Here is a 19,282-nt window from a genome sequence, read left to right as displayed (position 1 = left end):
CTCCTAGACTACAAATAGCATGTAACAATATGCTCAGCAAGTATATGCAGGTAAACTAGTGCTGAATAATCTGGACCTTAGACATTAAAAGGGGTAAAGCCTGCATATGTATATTTGTATTTCCCCATTTTAAAAGCTTTGTGCAACGTTTTTTGTCGTTGTTGCTGTGTGATCATATTCATATGCAATGGGATGGAAATCACTTCTAGTTAGGAATATCCCAAGGCGAATATTTGTGAAGATTACTAAACTCAATAACGTAAAGATGCTAATGGTGAGAAATATCTGTGCTTACATATAACGTGTGTAAAAGGATTACTGCCTGGTTAGATCAATCCATCAGACGTGAGAACCAGGTGCAGCGTTATCCTACCAGAACAGCGACTAATGGTCAAATATATGAGCCAGCTGCACACGTTAGGAGGCCTGCGCTTAGAGGCCAGGAGAGTGTTGAGATGCAGTGTTCAATTCTGACATTACTCCTCCATTCATCAATTCATTTATTCCGTCATCGCTGTGTTCAGCAGGCATATCATTAGTACTATTTGATCAATTATTGTAATAATAATGTGTTATACAATTAAAATGTTGTTAGGGGAAGATACCGGACAGGCCCATAATGGTTTTGTATCCTCCCCCTGAATATCTTATGTTGTTATGTTTATTTTATTACTTGGATCATTTGCTAAATAACCAACCAACCAACCAACCAACCAACCAACCAACCAACCAACCAAACAAACAAACAAACAAACAAACAAACAAACAAACAAACAAACAAACAAACAAACAAACAAACAAACAAACAATGCTGTGTACTATACATAATGACAACCTTAGATGCCATCTTAGAATTATGTAAGATATGTCAATTAGTCTATTGAATTATGCCGTGAACATTTCGTCGCTGGTAAAAATAATGAAGTTCAAATTTCCAAGTATTTTGTAAGTCAGGTATCCTATTTGAACGCCAACGCCGACATCTACTCATCAATGATATTTTGAACCAGGAAGAAACTATGTGTCACCGTGCAATGGGTAGTTTTCATACACCAAACAGAAAGGCTAGAAAGGGTGTAGGATGATAAAGCTGTTTGTCTGGGATGTAAATGTTGTTGAAACAGCAGGTGTCAAGAAGCTCCCACTTATCAAAGTGAAGTAATTTTTACCCAAACTGTGTCGAACTAATGGAGTGGAAGAAAAGCAGTTGAATCCCCCCAGTTCGGATTGGGGTCGTTGGCCCGACGATAAGTCTTTTTAAAACGAAAGCCAGTAGGACATTTTTTGCCTAGAATAGTTTCACCACAAGCCCCGTGTGGGTGGCTGTTTAATTCATTATAGTCGCTGTTTGATACAACCCTTCTCTTGTTGCGCATGAATTATATTCACATGCGAATAAAGCAGCGCCCGATGGATAGATCGTTAATTGGGCTGATTTTTGCGAGAACGGAACAATTACGCTGTGTACCTGTCACGATCTCGTTTTGTCAAGCAGGATAATCATAGGCTGTCTTGTTAGTCTAATTTCCCCTGCGACTTACAGCACATAAGACAGCTGGATTACATTTATAAGACGATGTCTCATATCACATACCAAATGTCTTTCACATCCGTAATACATTCAGATTCATAAATGTTTTGTGCCCTTTTGATATTCGGATTAAAATGTCAGTTGAGAGATCCAAAACGTTTGCTTTGCATCATCATAATACACTTAGACGTTATTTGCCTACATGTCAGGTCTTTAAAAGTTTCAGTATGCCAACAGTTTGTTTGTTGGTTTTTGGTTTTACGAAGATAACGTCATTTATCCCAAAACCTAAATACACGGAGCTCCCCTCGCTGCTTCTACAATTTATGTGCACATAAAGGAAAAGATAAAATACCAATTGCCATACCATGGCAGTTCATGTAATAGGTTTTACATTCCATTGGAGGTAATAGAATATAGGTTGATATGGACTAGTAAATCTTGTTTTATATCTCCATGATGCTCATAACTTTATCTGATATAGATTATGCAAAACAGAAACGATTTTACACACTCCTTTAACACTCACCTTGACAACAATGGGTGTAGAGCGTCAGTAAAATGCTCCTGACACAACACGACCTTTAAAAACATCCTCTTACTATTTTCCCAGTCACCTCATGAATTTTTAAGTCGCCCTTGAAGAGCGGAAGTAGCGGCTTCTGAGATAAGAATTGGTAATTATCCCATTCGTTGCGGGACCCCAGATCTTGTGGGGACGAAGGTAAATCGACTTAGATACCCATTGATTTTATGTTTGCACTGACCGCGGTATAGTCGTTCCAAAACAGTCCGAATTATAACGTTACGCAGTCAGAGTAGTTAACCATGTGATTGGCATGCATAGAATAATTCATTCAAAACTTGTAAATCATAGAGTGTAGGAAGAATGGTATTGTGTCTGATTGCCAGGATATACACGGGGGGTGCATAAAATCACAGGTATTACTGGAGATTGCCCAGGATGTTAAAAATGCATCACAGCTATATGCATCAATTTACCCGACTGTTTGAGTGTGCGAATAACGTAAGTTCATAAAGGTGGTCTCGAGATGAGTTTAACGTAATAACAGGCCTTCAGACAGAGACAGACATCTCAGGAGACTGATCTCAAATATAAAACCATACTCACTGTTCAGGAGCACTGAGGAAATGCAGACGAAAGCCCGGATGAGTAATGTTCCAGATAAAGCCATTAGCGCTATAGCCGCCCCGAATTATCTGTCAACATGTGATCATTTCCCCCTCTTCGCTGGGTTAGTCTTAGTCATTAGCTAACATTTCAGTCCAACTGGGAACCGAACGACTCTACAGTCTTGGCTATCTAGGTTGAGCAATTACAGGTAACAAATGCTGTTGGACATTTGCGAAGGAGAAATGGGTCAGGAGCTCCCCGGCTAGAATAGCGAACGCCGCTGTACGTTGAACAAGCCCCTCGACCAATGAGACGTATTTGCGAGCGCCATGCTGCGACGTTGATTGAAACCGGTTTGCCGGCACAGTTGCGATGATAGCATTCCTAGCTGCTGCTGCTGGAGATGTTTTTCTCTTCCCTAAGACCACTTCAATGGCTAGCGTCACCATTTCACATAGCACTTCAACACCCTTAACAATGTATCACCGGGAGGAGCGGGATTATATCGATCAGAGCTCTCCCGCTCGCGCTATCTCAATTGTACTTGTCTATCCACTTGATCTAAATGCTGACAATTGATTTTCTGCAGAAAAGATCTGAAGGTCAGGACAGTGCTGATTCGGACATGACCTATCGGCGATGTTTGGACCGAAGCGTATACTTAAGCAAATGCCAATATGTAGTACACTGTTAGATCAACATGTTCACCTTGTTATTCTTTTTAGTCTGTTCTATAGACAGGTGTATATTCAGTCTGACCAAACACCCGATCGTTTGGGGAACAGGTCAATATCTCGGGAATAGGTCAATGGCCACATAAGCGTAAAACGGCTGGTGAAAAATTTCACACCTATCAGATAGATAAATATTTAGATGCCTTCAAGTCATGAATGCAATAGGTTTGTACCGTCGTGTAAAGGTTACCCTGAATCTAAAAATCCATGTTTGATTGCCAAAATAAAATTTGATGCACTTTATCGATTGATTTGTCACAGGCAATATACAAGAACCACGTCTGCTGCAGGCTGACGCTTTGGGATTACATTCTCTTAAATAAATAAATACCGGGTCATCTTGTGGCATTTACTAATCTAATTTTAATTACAGTTACGAGCTTTGTGACGAACATAGCATACCAAGTACGTTTTTCCATCCACAGTGCCTTTGTTGATAAATATTAATTTTTAATTGATAGACAGATACAATCACACGTATGATTAAGTACTTTCGTGGATTACAATGGTAGCTTGAATGAGAATATCGTGGATGGTAGCTTAGTGAAGGGCCTCAATTTGGGTGTTCCCTTTCTCAGATTTACTCAACATATCAGATCATCGGAGGCATCCACCTAAAAGCTTTGCATTATATTGCCAATGTAGCATAAAGTACAAAGGTAAGTTTCAGTTGAAACAAAACTTGAAGCGTTGCCAACAAACTCGGCCATCATAACCAGTTGAGTAAGCATCGGCCTCGACCTTACTGTAGTTTTGTTAGTTGTTGGACTGCTGATCAGTAACTGTCAATTGGCTGTTGGTTACCAATATCTGTAATGGAAAAATCCCTTATAGTTACAGTTAGTTGTTTGACTGCTAATCTGTAATTGTCAATTGGCTATTGGTTAGCAATATCCGTAATAACAAAATTCCTTCCGATGCTTCCCTGTTCGACACCGACCAGACAGCCTTGATAATGACATTGATAACATCAAACTTCGTCATTGGAAAACCGTCGCCATTATTCCATGTTCCAACAAAAAGTGTTATTACAACACATATAAAGCCACCATGGATACGTCCAAGCCGTATATGCTCCTGAATGGTCCGTGTTTTATGTAGTATTCATAACCATAAACGATGATCATAAAGCTATGGTCGTAGATTTTTTAAATGCCTCATCATCGCTGACATCAGTAGCAACTGAACTTTATTGACATAATAATAAAAGCTATTATTAGTCTGACCCAACGCTGCGGAGAGCCTAGCTGGGGTATCTTGATATTGCAAACATATATTCGTTCAAATCTAATGCCAATTCGTGGGCTTCAAAATAGTTATGTTGAAGATAATGTCAAATGTCGAAATTAACTAGATATGATCAGTCCAGTGTCGTCTTGGTTATACTTTATTTTAGACACATTATTGACGTCTGTCTGGGTATCGATTTTTTCCAGATTATGTCAAGAATAATTTACACTTGCTTCGTGCCCTGACATGTAGCATGCCTTCTGTTTGTAGTCGGTTGATATCTTATTTAACCTATCGTTATTTTTGTTCACTCAACTTGTAAAAATGACCCCCATGCCAAACAGATAGGCACATCATTTTTTGTGTATGTCATTTTACTCACACTTGAATTGAAAGATGAGGCTCGGCGTAAGCAACTGTTTTGATCATGAAAAACATGCTGTTAAGACCAGGGATTGACCTATGCATAAAGCACAGTTATCACGAAACACTGGCCACATCCTTATTGCTTACAAGAGCGATATGTTTTCACTAAGCAAGTAGAGTGCAAATCCCACAGATTCCTCATCGTTTGTAGTGTGACCTGTACATACGGTACTGTGATTCGTCTTGTTGAATCTCGTGGGTCCAAGGGGAGGCGGTTGTAAATTATGTAGTGTCCCTGCCGCGGCAGGTAAACGTTAAATAACGTATTCAACCTAGTTTAGGTCACTACCTATTGCTTGTTTGGGTCAAACATAGAGAGGAATCAACATCATTCTCTGTATATTTACTACAAGGAAGCTATCAGGTTCAGAGAGATCCGACATGGTCTTCAACTGCGATTACGCAAGAATATAATCTTGTGTTGACATGAGCTCCTGTCATTTTTATGTCTGAGTGGCGGCCTTTCCCATGTTTCAGGCCTAGATTGTCAGCCAAGGAAGCGTACTTCTAAGGCTGTGCAGGGGCAGTATGCTGCCACTCACTACTGTGACCTGCCTCACCCTTTCACTCGAAAATGGATGGCATTAGCCTTTGCTAGATGTCAGAGGAATACTGTTTAGTTTATCTGTGACCTTGGTCACCTTTTCTCGTCAGAACCTGCCACGTAAGCCCTTAGCTAGTGTTATAGGCATCTGCAATACACAGAAGTAGTCATTTTCCTTTCTCCTTCACTTTATTTTAACATGTATACTCGTGTCACAGAGGGCTTGCGATAAAGAATCCCAAAAGAATATCAAGGCATTCCTTTAGTCAACGTGTAACCAGAAAACATATTCAAAATCCCTTCAAATTTTAAGAAGTTAGAGATCTTCCGTGAGAACATGCAACAACAACAAAATTTCAATCACAGAATGACGTCAGTTATTTTTTCAGCATTCACTTCGTGTTGCAAACTTTGGCATTTTTCTGTCTACTATTGTTAATGTTCTTTCTTCACTTACAGCCATGGTCATATATCCCTGCCTGTTCTTGACCTAAGGATCATGCATATACTGTACAAAGTATTCATGGATGCAAGTCTAAGAGAAAGGTAAATGTAGTAACTTATCCACGTCTATGTCCAAGGTTATCATCCATGCGAGAAATGTAATGGTACTAAACAACGACACTACACACCTTCAGCAAGAGGCTTAGAGGTAAAGTCCATTAAAGTTGCCTTTATCAGCAGTACTCATGAACAGTAAACAAAAGATAAATGTAAGAGTTGACAAAAGATCATTCCATTCTTTTGGTCGCTTTAAACCAAACTGATAGCCAAGTTCTCCTATGAGAAAAGATAATGTGCTACTAGAGGGTATGAATATTCATGAACACTATATTATATATGACTTACTCTCGCCCAATTAGTCCATATGGTGATCAATAAAATTGCTTCGGATTAACTCTAAATTGTGCCGTAAAAGCTATGGCTTAACTTTTATAGTAAGGCTCACCATGTAAAAATCACCCTTTATGTACGATTCAAATCTCCCCATGGTAGACATTACGATCTGCTGCAAGAAAACAAAGTAAGTGGCTTGTTGAAATCCCGGTAAACGGATAAAGAAATGTTGAGAATGTAGACAATTGAGATGGCGTTATCTATTTTGCAAATGCGATGCCGTTGGCTAGAGCAATCGAAATATTGATTTCTGTCCGTCCTGCCCCGCTGATGGTCATAAAACCGTCATTACTGTCTGTGCGGATAAGAATAGCTCACAGACCAGTGTTTCATCTCCGGGAATGACTGTTGCAATTGCTCGCTATTACAGGCTTTTTCAGCATTAGTTTCTTTAACAGCACTACCTTGCGGCATCAAATATAGTGTATAGGAGTGGCTTCTGGTGAATTGACGACTGCACTCAGCTAAAATTGACCCAGAATGCTGTGAAGAGGAAGAGATGGTGTGCAGGATTGCATTTTAATGGCCCCCGAGGACTTTGCTCACTTTATTTATCATTCCGATCTTGGCCATTCTATCACAGGCAAAGATCTTTATGCTATCTCAAACAGGCAAGAGGATAAATGTATTACGGGTTTGCAGCCGGCTTAAACTGCAATGCTCCTTTAAAAGGACGGGTCTGTAGCCAACCAGCTTTATAGACTTATTCCTGGACACAACTATCAGTACCACACAACCTGCATCGGTAGAGTCAGATTCTTATCCAAACAATAGCTAGAATCCAGGCGATCTCTCGATTATGTGAACAAGATAAGTTCTTTAATCTTTACAACCGCTTCATCTATTCACTTTTAATGTCATTTTTAATGTCTTGCTTAGTGCATTGTCAAAAACATCTACGGCTTTAAGTATATATACGTGAAATTTGAAATAAAGTAACATAATTAGGCTACTAGTTGGTACAATATTAAAAAGCAAATGAAATGTAGGTATATGCATCGTGAAATGTAGTGCGACCGAATCTACTCTGTTCTGAAAAATTATACCCTGGTGTATGTTAGCAAATGGCAAACGATGAGTATAAATCATGTGCACACTGACTTACTGCGTGACAGTTGAAAATAAATTACCGAAGTGTTACCTATGTGGCCAGACCCTCATCATGAATAGTATCAATCCGCTGCTGAAGGCCGAAGGGCTCGGGGTTATTCGTAAAGAGCAACGCGACCATTTGAAACAGCAGGTGCTAGAAATGTGCAAATTATCTTGTCATGCCAGAAAGTAATTCTTTCGCCTTGTGTCAAGTTGTCTGCAATGCAGGATTGTACGTTGTGGACCTCCGATAGAGATTGGGGTCAGTCCTCTGGGTATTATGTGACTTTTCAAGCTTCATCTTCATTTATCACCCACCAACTCCGGTCTTGCGATAAACGAGCCTGCGTCTGGAATGCCTGTCCCAGTCGTAAATGAGAGAAACGAAAACGACCTTTTTCTTCACTGATTGACCTTTTAGTGGCAGCCTACCTCTATAATCTTCCTAATTAAATTTTGACCGAAACAAATCATCCCCTCTTAAAAATCCGATACTGTTGGCCGCGCGAAAGAAAGATTGGTAACGCTCGCGTAAAACGCCACTCCCCCATTTCGGACCACACCGCTGGTCCTTTGGGAGTTTTTCATATTCCGATATGAATTGCGATCATCGGTCATTAGAGCGACATCACGCCTAGGCTTAGAGAAAAGTAAGTGCATATAATAATAGAACACAAAAAAAACAGGTCGTATAAAGCACCTGCCTACTTAACCGGTAGCGATCCATCATCTGAACACGAATGTATCGCGTGTAGTTTATATATCCCCATCTTCTGTTATGTGGCAATAGAGAAGATGTAATTTTTTGTATGTGAATAGGTACGTTAGAGGCTTCATAAATATGCGATGTGTATGTGGTTTCAAGTAACAAATAATACGAGGGCTTTGCCTATGAAACATAAACCGCATCTGAACCTGAATGGTCATAACTTATGCCTTTCACACAGGTAATAAAGTCCTAAGACGGTTGTATACGCCAGGGTCCCGGCCGAGTTACCAGTATGTACCGCGGTAAGTACCAAGGTTTACGGTGGAGGACATATCTAAAGTGGAAAAGCTGTGAAGTAATATAAGTGCCTGTCTGTCAAGGGCACACAAAAGTTTTTCCTGACCCGAACCCTAACCTTTTTTATCTATAAAGTAAGGTTCAAGTGAGATCTCACCTCGGATTTCTCACGGTGGCTGGTCTACACGCTACATGTATATTTCAAAACATCACAGTACAGGTGGCATGTGGCCAACACTAGCTGTAGACATAGTGAGTAGGCTGAAGCAGGCATGCATGTTTATATATACATGTACCGTGGAATATTGGGGCCTCGACACGTTGAACGATTCATTACTTCAAGTGCGTCCGCATGTTCTGAGTGCTCAAGAAATCATATCAATATCAATGTTGCATGTGTGAATCGTTGAACTTTCCCCCTGCCCTCTATTTGTTATGCACCAAGCACGACCACATCGTATATATGTTCTAATGGCATAAAAATTCCTACTCCTCTGCTGCTCTACCACGCATAACGTTAATCAATCTTCAAAAGTGTGAACATCCACGATAGTTATACCAACAACGATCTCTGTAGTAGAAAAAAAATAAGTGCATAATACTAGAACTTAACAAGCGTGCATTATACTAGTAAAGCGACCGACTTGCACCTCGTACGCGCAGAGAAAATTACCATTTGAAAAATACTCATGTCCCACCAGTGTGAAATCAGAGAACGCGACACTCACCCATCCAGAGAATTGGCCAAACGCAGACCAGAGCGCTGAGGAATGGTGCTCCGATGGGAGATCTCAGGCATGAAGTGTCAGGCTGTGCAATTTTTCGCCCAATGAAGACGGACATTTTGATTCTCGCCCGTACCTTGTGCTCCCCCTGCCACCGAGAGAGACCCTCTGTGGACCTGCCTTGCCTCGAGAGTGCCTGGATGTGAGTGAACGTCACTGGATATAAGGGATGCCTAGTATTATCAGGATCATTTCTGCCCAGATGTTTCCGTGGCGCACACGCCAATGAGAGACGTTGGGTAGTGCCATCCAGCTGTCTGTGATTGAAACCAGTTTGACGTCCAGGTCAACGTTATTTCAGGCTGTACTGCCAGCAGTGGCATTTCCAGTTCCCAACCCTCCCAGCTCAACAAATGCTATAGCAATTCTTTCAACCTGCCTGACATTTCTGTCGGCATTTTGGGAGAACGGGTGAACGCAGATCGATATATACGCTCTCTCTTATCCCACTCCTTTATAATCGTATTTACATTTCTAGGAGATTTAACTCGTGCGCTTGGACACTTACAATGAGGACACTCCAAAGGCCAACGCGGAATGGTAGGGCAGACCATTTCAGCATGTATGGAGGGTGCACGCCGTGTGGATAGTGCAGTTAAACACACGGTCCGCACACCTAACCACAGGGCGACCGGGCTTGAGTGAAAGATGGCCCCACTTCATCAAATTCTGGTTTACCCTTATCAAAAATGTCCTGGGAATCGGAGCAATTTCATGGTAGCTAGGAGTATTTCTACTCCATGTATGTATGTTTGTATAATATAGGATTTTGTATCCGGTAGAACGGGACGTACCAAATCCCTCCACATTTGTAGCTGATCACCTAACAACGATGCGCTCTCCGTAAGATCATAAAATCATCTCGGTACGGAGGATTGTATCACCCCACTGTGAACAGCAGGAGATTCTAGAGTACTTAAATGCACTGTTAAGGTTTAGAGGATAAATAGAATGCCCATTTCTCCAGTTGAGAAAGCTTTAATCACTGTTTGGCGGCCACCAAGGGAGCTTTGCATTAGAAGAACTTCAAATGCTGGCAGCAAAAGATTACATATTGTAGGGCGGACTTAATCTCGGTTTTGACTAGGGATCATAGTGACATACCTGCTCTAACCTACGGTATAATGCAAAAATATCGCTTAGTTCGGACAGGATTACGTAGAATCTATAACGTTTACCTCTAAAGCATTAGCCCTGGATATGATTTGTTCTCGAAATCAATATGGATTTCGGCGAAACGTAATGTGTATTAAGAACATAAATGTGTATTGAGCACATATTGCTCCAAATTAATAAGCAACATCTGTCGGTAAGAGACAAAGTTATCATTTCGTACGCTTGTGTCGCAAAATTGTCAGTGTAAATGGAATTGAATATCAGTGGGGGTCATACATAGATAAATTTCCCATATGGCATATGCATATTTCATTTTCTGATCGTCTCGACAACAGTGATCTTTAACGTATATGCTGAAATTTCGAAAAAAAGTACATTGCTGTCAAAGTTTTCAAACTGAATAATTTTGTGATTTGAAGGCTATTTAATAAGTTAACCTGCCATCAGTACAAGGCAATCTATATATTTTGACAGTAAATACAGTCTTCACAGTGCTGTTAGATTCCCTAATGATTTTTAAAACATCCCTATCCGTCATAAAGTACCTCGGTCATGTCTGGCAGTTCTAAAATATTCTTTATCACTCACTGCAGCTTTGAGATGCATTTCCTGTACTTGTGACCATCTTGGCACGGTGTATATGCAGCGGGATTATGGAACGGAGAATATTATGGCATGTTGTGGAGATTGCTTGCCTTGGAGGTTTAATGGATGGATCAGACTACACTCAATTCAAATCTTGGTCCTTCTTATTGCTCTGGGCGCTCCCGGTGTCTTTGGATAATGATGGCCCATATGGTTATGGTCTAGACCAGTCATAAGCGTAAACTAATCTCCCCATGGGAATGAACTATCCTTCCCTAAGCTTCTATCCGTTACCTTTATGGAGACATTTGCGTAAATTCCTCTGCGCACGGTAAGTGCCATTCTGCTCTATTTGCCATGATCCCCTATGATCCAATGTCAGAAAAATATATACGTGATTTTCAATTCCTTACGGCGTTTAGACTCCAGACTAAAGCAAGTCTTAGAAGGTACTCTATACAAATGACTTCTACTTTATTATCTGTGTCTGGAAGTGGGAAGGAAGACAAAATGTCAGATCAGACTTTGGAGTGGTGCCCATAGCTCTACTAGTCAAAAGTATTTCCGCCATGAATCTTCTCGTATAGTTGATAGAACAACCAACGGAATGGCACGTATAGCACTCTTTCGTCATGCCAGTGCAAATCGATCATCTGCACTACAGAAAAAAGCAATCGGAACGCGCAATCTTAGCCAAGAAATCACAATTACCTCCACATGGTCTACATGTCTATTTTCTTCACTTTAAATGCGAGATACAAAGTGTACCTATAGATCAGAGGAAAGATTCTACAGAGAAGTAAACCTTTTTTTTTTAGAAAAGTGTCTACATAAATAAATCAAATTTCATAAAACATTGACGCAGTTTTGCACCCCTGTACAAAGAAAAACCCAACCAGATGCAGTTTGCCCAAAAGGACCTAAATCAAATAATGACAAGTACGATTTCACCTTGACCGCCCTGACAGGCAATCCTGTAAATGCAGCCGAGATTGTTACAACCCAAAAATCGTTTCGGGCACGCCTCTGATATGATTTATAACATGACATATTGATTCATATGATGTTTATAACATGTAATTGATATTAGACTTGACCCCCGGCACCTTTCGTTGCGTAAGCCTTGAAGAGTTTGCCACAAATTGGCATATTAAATCATATGCCTTGTCATCTTAGTAATGATGTATTTCGCGATATAGCAATACATTCTGCGATGTCACTTCTCCATCGCAAACTAGCTGCAGCCATAGCACCATACAAGGTAGTCCCTACTTTTAGTAAGACGTACAAAATGAAGCCAAAAACATATTCGACAGTGTATTAAGATTGCAACACCGTCGCAAGCAGGCTTTGGTCCTTATTCTTCTTAATATTTTTTCTTATTGATGACTTCGCCGTTCTCGCCAGCAACTTTCTCATCAAGAGCTTGGAAGCAGGATCTGGTAAATCTCCTCAAGTCGCCACGGGTATCTGATCAGACTATGTAGGAAACGATAAAGTCAGCGTAGCTGAAAATTCGACGGAAATTGAAAAACAATCAATTCCCAATTGGTAGAAAAGATGGATACTTTCTGGAGAGCGGAATGGTTATTTCATACTCATTTGAGATTGTCGATAAATTCGCACAGAAACGAGGAGCATACGATATACGATGATTGCATTGCAACGCAAAAACCACTCAGTAGCGCTTGATGAGCTCCAGTGTTTGTGGTAGGAACTGGATTATTCAGCCACATGCCGCCAATGTCAACACTTCTTACATGTATATCTATAACATTAAATCTACCATGGGACCAGCAATAAGGCTATGTTGATTTGATTATATGGATGGCATCCTCTGGGAACCCCAAAACTGACGCGAGCGTGCGAAAAAAGGTTTGGCAAAAAAGTCTCTTTGATAATGAAATCTACGTGGTCATAAAGGTTGAACAAATGACTAGACACACAGCGTATGGTATGGGGAATAGTAATAGACTCTTCATTTTCATTTCTTCACATTTTCTTCTTTTCCTGAATTGAGTTAGGCATTCTAGCATCGTTTTCCAATACATGTACATTTTTGCAACACACGACATAAATTCGCTCATTTTGTACGATTAACGTACAGTACGTTTGAAATGATTTTGTTTGAAACAGACGAAAATTCATGCGCGCGCGGATGGCATCCATATAATCTAATCAACATGGCCTAATGGAAACAGACAATGTGCATTTGTGCACAGGAAGGTGTATCAACACAACTGCAGCATGATTATAAAGCAAGTTTAATTCACATAGTGGGCAACTATGTATGTATTTCCAATACAACAGTAGACTTTTTATCTGAAAAATTAGAGACAATACAGTAACGCAGCTCTATGATGTTTTGATACACCTGATGCATTAACTTGTAAATTGTTAATTGAAAAAAACACCAGGAGCTATATATAACGCTGGCACCATAGCGCATTAATGTATATACTGTAACAACACAGGATTAAGTAATCAACTTGGAATTTTTTACAATTGTGCAATGTCTTGGTTTATCACTACAAAAGGCTCGTTACATTTGAATGAGGATGGATAACTATACCAATAATCTGTTTCAATTTCTTTTCCATTATTTGGCAGTAGCGTGTATACAAGATATTGACTTTTGATATTTCAACATGCAATGTACAAATTGTTTAAATGCCAGCATTGCCGTTGATACATGGTATAGGATATCACAACGGTGTCAATATACAGGAAGTCATCAATTCTTTTTTACTATTGTTTTGTGTACTTTGAGATACATCAATCATTTAGATCGGCTGCTTCATCGTCATTTGGGGAATTACGAAAATATCATAGATATCGATCTCATATTCATATATAACATAAGATTGCTTCGACATTCGTTGATGATGTGCTTCTTCAAAGAGATGCTCGTTATGGTCTATTTTACACTTGACTCTGTATTCCAGTGTGGAAGGATGAAGTTACCATACAGAGTTTAACGCACTGAAGCAGTAGGGTTTTGTGCACCTTAACTCTTCTGCTGGATACAGTATCACCGCCGCGGCATCAGCAGATCCGTCTTGGGCAGCTGAGAGTTCAGCATCAGCGTGCGTATGGTCAAATAAGCCCTCATTGCCCTCGCGAGGTTTGATAACGTCATTGATCGATCCGTTCAGATTCGCAAAGCCGCAAATGATTATTGATTGTGTGTCCTTTCTCACTTTGGCCCCTCGGTGCTCACACCTCTGTCTGCAGCAGACGCGCAGGGAGCAAGGGCGATGGTCTGCATGACCACACGTACTATTCCATGCATAGTCATCTCCGTGATATATATTCAGCTCCAAAATCTCTATGAGCCCTCTCCCCGAGCAGTAAGGTTACCAGTGTTCAAACAAGCGCTATGTTTTACAGCTGGCCTTGAGAAATAACTGTCACATACCCAGGCACAGTCTCTGTCACTAAGACTACAGTAACTAGCAACAGGCAGCAACGCTGGTTCGCAATCCTTCAACTTCAAGAAACCCGCATATCAGAGGGACCATGATAATCTCACGAGCTCATTTGGATTCTTACTTACTGACACATGATCCTGATATATTGAGCTGTGTTAGACTGGCACTATGTTATGTTAGATGTCTGAGACAGATAATGTTTCTTTCACCTGAATGTTTTCATAGTATATATATCAAGCTTGTAAAGGGATACGTCACTGCTAGTTTTTTCTTTCTTTAATGTCAAGTTTCAGAAGCACAAAGTGTATCCACGTCGATGGTAAGAAGACGGAAAGGAATGAGGAGACGCATATCAAAGAGAGACTTGTATCAGCAGTTTTCTCAGGACTATTGTGAAATATGCGCATAAAATATTACCTGCCAAGTGAATGGCCATAGTTCTTTCTATACAGACCTTTATAGTTCTTCACAATAGATTGATATCTATGGAAACCTATCTTTCCGAATTTACAGGTTTAGGAACACATTTTTAATACTTTGTACCTACACCCAATCTAAATGATGAATAAGGATGACTAGGCTTGTTTCTGTGTTAATTGGCATTCCCTCTGAGGGAAAAGTAAGGGTCTGTGGAGTAATAGATAAGTTGCAAACATCAATAACAACACATGTCCGAAAAGTACCATTCATCTTGTCTACCCTGTGGCAATTTTCATTGCTTGTGTCAAACTGGTGGAATAGGAGATTGTCAGTTAGACGGCTCCATTGGAGATTGAGGTCAGGGATCGGTGTATTACCTGTTCTTTCGGGTCCAGATTTCATTTGTTCACATACACACCCTGTCATCTCATCAAACAGGGGCTGTTTGTATTTTGTATGACTCAGCCGTGCCTTTGCACACATCATACAGGCTGATGGAAATAAACCTGTTCATGCAGCGTTGCGAGGGTCATTGAAGGCCCACCAGCAGCAAATAGGAAGCAGCAGAGCGATAAGGAAAATTTACAACTGACGTTTAAGAGATTTCAGTTGATATTGAACCATGTTGATTACCAACCTATACTATCTGACATTAAGGGCATGCTTGAGTTTTAAACTCTTTATACTCAAATTTTACTTTTGGGGGCTGCTGTGATGTATCAATCAGAACTTTATGGGCCTTTGCAAAATGATTTCGTCGTATCCAATATTAATGCTTATATAGAGAATCCAATATCTTGACGAAAAATCTCCGGATGCATTCACTGCCACACTGCCAACAAATCTTTATACTGTTTCCCATCCTTTGAGGATGCGTTGCCTTGATGATAAATTGGGCTATTACATTTAGGAGTGAAAGACGCGTAGCATTTGTGGTCCTGGATTTATTACTCACTTCAATGGACGCAAGAATGGCATGTGTGACTGTAGCTCATGAAATGTGTTTTACATTCAAAGGGAATTGCAAAACGAAGATAATCTGAACAAAAAGCTTATGGCTGTGTGACGAAACTTTGAAAAAAAAAGATTTTGGGTGATTAGTGTACAAACCTTTAAAAGCATTTGCTAATAACGGACAGTTGGGTCAATCAATGCAACGCGGAAATGTAAGTATCAATTACTGTTCCCTTCCCATTCAGAATTCGGCCCATCGATGTTACAGGTCTTCTCGAGAGACGCTTTTGTCACGCGGTCCGGGAAATATCACATATAAGGCGATTTTTAGTCCAACGCTCGGTACATCATTGTCACTACCCCTTTGAAGAGAGACGCATATCAATAATTTAATCATTGCTGCTCTTAGGTTCCCTGGTATCCGCTCCTCAGCCAGCTATCGTTATAGATTTACCAAGAATAATGTGTTCCTTTTTTCAAACCTGCAGCAGTAATATCTTGCCATCTTTCTGTGTAGAAACGACAAGGAAACTGAACGTGATGTAGAACTATTTTAGCTCACTGAAGAGATAGTCTTCAACTGGCCGTGACACGAGATGCAGCCGCAATGTATATGCAAAGTCCTTGTACGTGCAGGTCCGAAGTGCCGGGGAAATGAACATAGAACCACTACTTTACGTTCCACCCAGATGATCATCTGTTCTCACAAATTAAATGGGATTCCTTTTTAGCAACGCAACATGTTTGAGCTATATATTTGATATGGTTACCAATTCTATCCAATGCAACTGAAGAATAACTGTTGGGAATTCAAACTGACTTACAGAGAGCATGAGAAAAAAAATGCCACTCACCATCAAGCATTAAGATCAGAATACATATGTTGATTGTGGATGGTTCAAACGAAGTTGATTCCTGTCCCGATTTGAATGAAATTTTGCTTCTTCGCATCTTCAAATTCCACTACGTTCAGCGTGAAATGTTCCTAACGACGGCACGCTCCAAAGCCCTAAAGCTCCACTACGGCGCTCTGTTGCAAACTGAGCTGACGAGAGCCGTTTTGATATAAGACTACCTTCGTGAATACACCACGTGCCAACACAATTACCGCAGCCAAGCCAATGAGAGATGTTGGAGAAACCAAAATTATGGCAGTAATTTAAGCGTAATCTGCTGTCCCCATCGTAACTCTACCTTCCCTCCTTTGAAAGCAAAGTTGTCAGCTGTTATCTCCTTAATCTCAAGATATTACACTTTAAATCTTCCGACCCTTGGAAAGTTCTAGATCGTCTTCGGTACCATCCTAATTGTACTTGCTTCTGGAGGAAATGTGACACCAGGGAATGGGTACTTTACAAGGAATACCTGAATGTTAGACCGGTAATGGTGTGTGTGGGTGGTGTTTCTGCTCAGAGGGAGGAAGCCAGATGTATGGAGCCCAGACAAAACGTGATGTTCGTCAACGGTCACTGCCACCGATTTAACGGAGGGTGTCTTACTCATTTATGGCTTGACATTAATGCACCGGTCTATAACAAATATAACAAATATCATGAATTTTCTTCTTTTTTTCCTAAAAAAACGCATTACTTTCTATTGAGCCAACGCCCTATCAAATAGAAATAATAATACCAACAAGTGCCCATCTTTCTCTTTTCCATTTTGTATTGGAAATGTGGCACCAGATCTTGACAGTGAAAACCCTTGGCTTCGGCACATCGCAATTATTTTCTTTTATCTCGACGCTATCCCTACACAACCAAACAACTAATTCATTTCCTTCACAAGTCCTTTACATTTTCAATACTACTAAAAAATCAATATTCTTTATGTTGAAATCAATCTTGACATGAGTATGATAAAGTGCTTCTAAAAACCTTTCATAGCAGAATTAACAAGATCAGGGTATTATCCTAATACCTTGTTTGAAGTAGAGGCTTACACGCGCCTGTGGTATTTCGATATATGCACATATTAAATGTTTCCAAGTAACAAGTGATTGACAATTTGATATGAGTAATGGTTCCAATGCTCCTCAAAAACCAGGATAATCAAATGTGCATTGATTTTGTATACATCCATGATTGCTGGGATATTGTAAAACATGCATACATACAGAATGCACATCTATCAACATTGAAATGCTCTATTTAACAAAGAGACTGTGCGGCGACGCTAAGTAAGGTGCTTAGGAATTAGAGTAGACCTCACGTGTCACCACTTTTGTATGAAGGTACTTCATTTATAGAATAATTTATCAATCTATGATCAAATGACCTATAGAGCCTAGTATGTGCATTCCATGACACATTAGGTTTTCACTGCAATTTATTGTGTCCCTGTTCAAATACGGACCCACCTGAGAGAGACACAGTTTAATGGAAATCTGGCACGATCCAGTTTTCTTCTACAAGACTCATACATCATTTCCTGCTGAATGAACCACAAATAGCCCATTACGGGATCTGAGAATTTCATGATGGACCTTTTGTTGATTCATAGACCCGAGATGGCAACGTATTTGACCTCTATCAGTTCTGGCACACCAGACGTTTCTCTGGCTTTCCAAGACGAATAAGAGACCAGGATGCTACAATGGAAATATAAACATGACATGCAGTACTGTATATATGATCTAATCCATTATTACTACCATACTATTGACATTTTGTTATGGATTGCTACTCTGCATGGTGATGTTATCTATAACAGTATAGATTTAGCCATAAGGGACTCATCATAGAAGATGAACAAAGATAAGAAACTTTCTTGCTACTCCCACTGGACAGAAACTTAATGCTCACCCGCCAAGTGCTGCTAGCAGATCTACTATTCCTTGCAAAGATGAACCCATAAAACTGTAAGACTGCCATAGATTCTGGCACATCCCTGCTTCGGTGTAATATTTCCGGAGTTTTTCAGTGTGGCAATGAATATGAGGCAGCCACGACATGCAAGCAGTAAGAACTAGAGGCAGAAAGTACAAGGAAAGCAAACCTTCTAAAATATGTAATACTTCCCGACCTTTTACTGCAATATCATTATATTGATTACCCTGGAATTTAACTGAATTTGCACAATTTGGTTATGGAAGTATATGCTAGTATAATGTTAAAGCTCCTTGCCTCTACTAAATCGTTCTCGACATTCGTAGCCATCCGTCGATTCTTAGCAGAAAGCAATGGTTCACACAAGGTCCCCATCAAAGAAATGGCTACGCTTTCAACATTTCGTAACTGTTGATAATATCTCGCAGGCGTTGTATCAAGTGTATGAAATATCGACCCAGAAGCTGAAACTCGCAACTAGAGGGTGCTGCCGAGCTTGGATAACACCAATTAGGGAACGCTAGAGCGCCGACGTGAATGGATCACAGGTGAAATATGCTAGTTCTCC

General features: G+C 40.2%; 1 protein-coding gene across 1 annotated transcript in view; it reads right to left on the bottom strand.

Annotated features, from left to right (window-relative positions):
* LOC109479833 (V-set and immunoglobulin domain-containing protein 2-like) overlaps positions 1 to 9,350 on the bottom strand; it is a 17,507-nt gene extending 8,157 nt beyond the window's left edge. Inside the window, exon 1 of the mRNA XM_019781846.1 lies at positions 9,324 to 9,350. Coding sequence (XP_019637405.1) covers positions 9,324 to 9,327 — 4 coding nt within the window. The 5' untranslated portion in view covers positions 9,328 to 9,350. The remainder of the gene's footprint in view (positions 1 to 9,323) is intronic.
* Positions 9,351 to 19,282: the final 9,932 nt, after the last annotated feature.

Source organism: Branchiostoma belcheri, unplaced genomic scaffold, assembly GCF_001625305.1.
Source record: "Branchiostoma belcheri isolate BF01 breed outbred unplaced genomic scaffold, Haploidv18h27 scaffold5, whole genome shotgun sequence".
NCBI classification, from domain to species: domain Eukaryota; kingdom Metazoa; phylum Chordata; class Leptocardii; order Amphioxiformes; family Branchiostomatidae; genus Branchiostoma; species Branchiostoma belcheri.
Note: the sequence above shows the minus strand (reverse complement) of the source record. Positions and strands in the feature narration are given on the sequence as shown.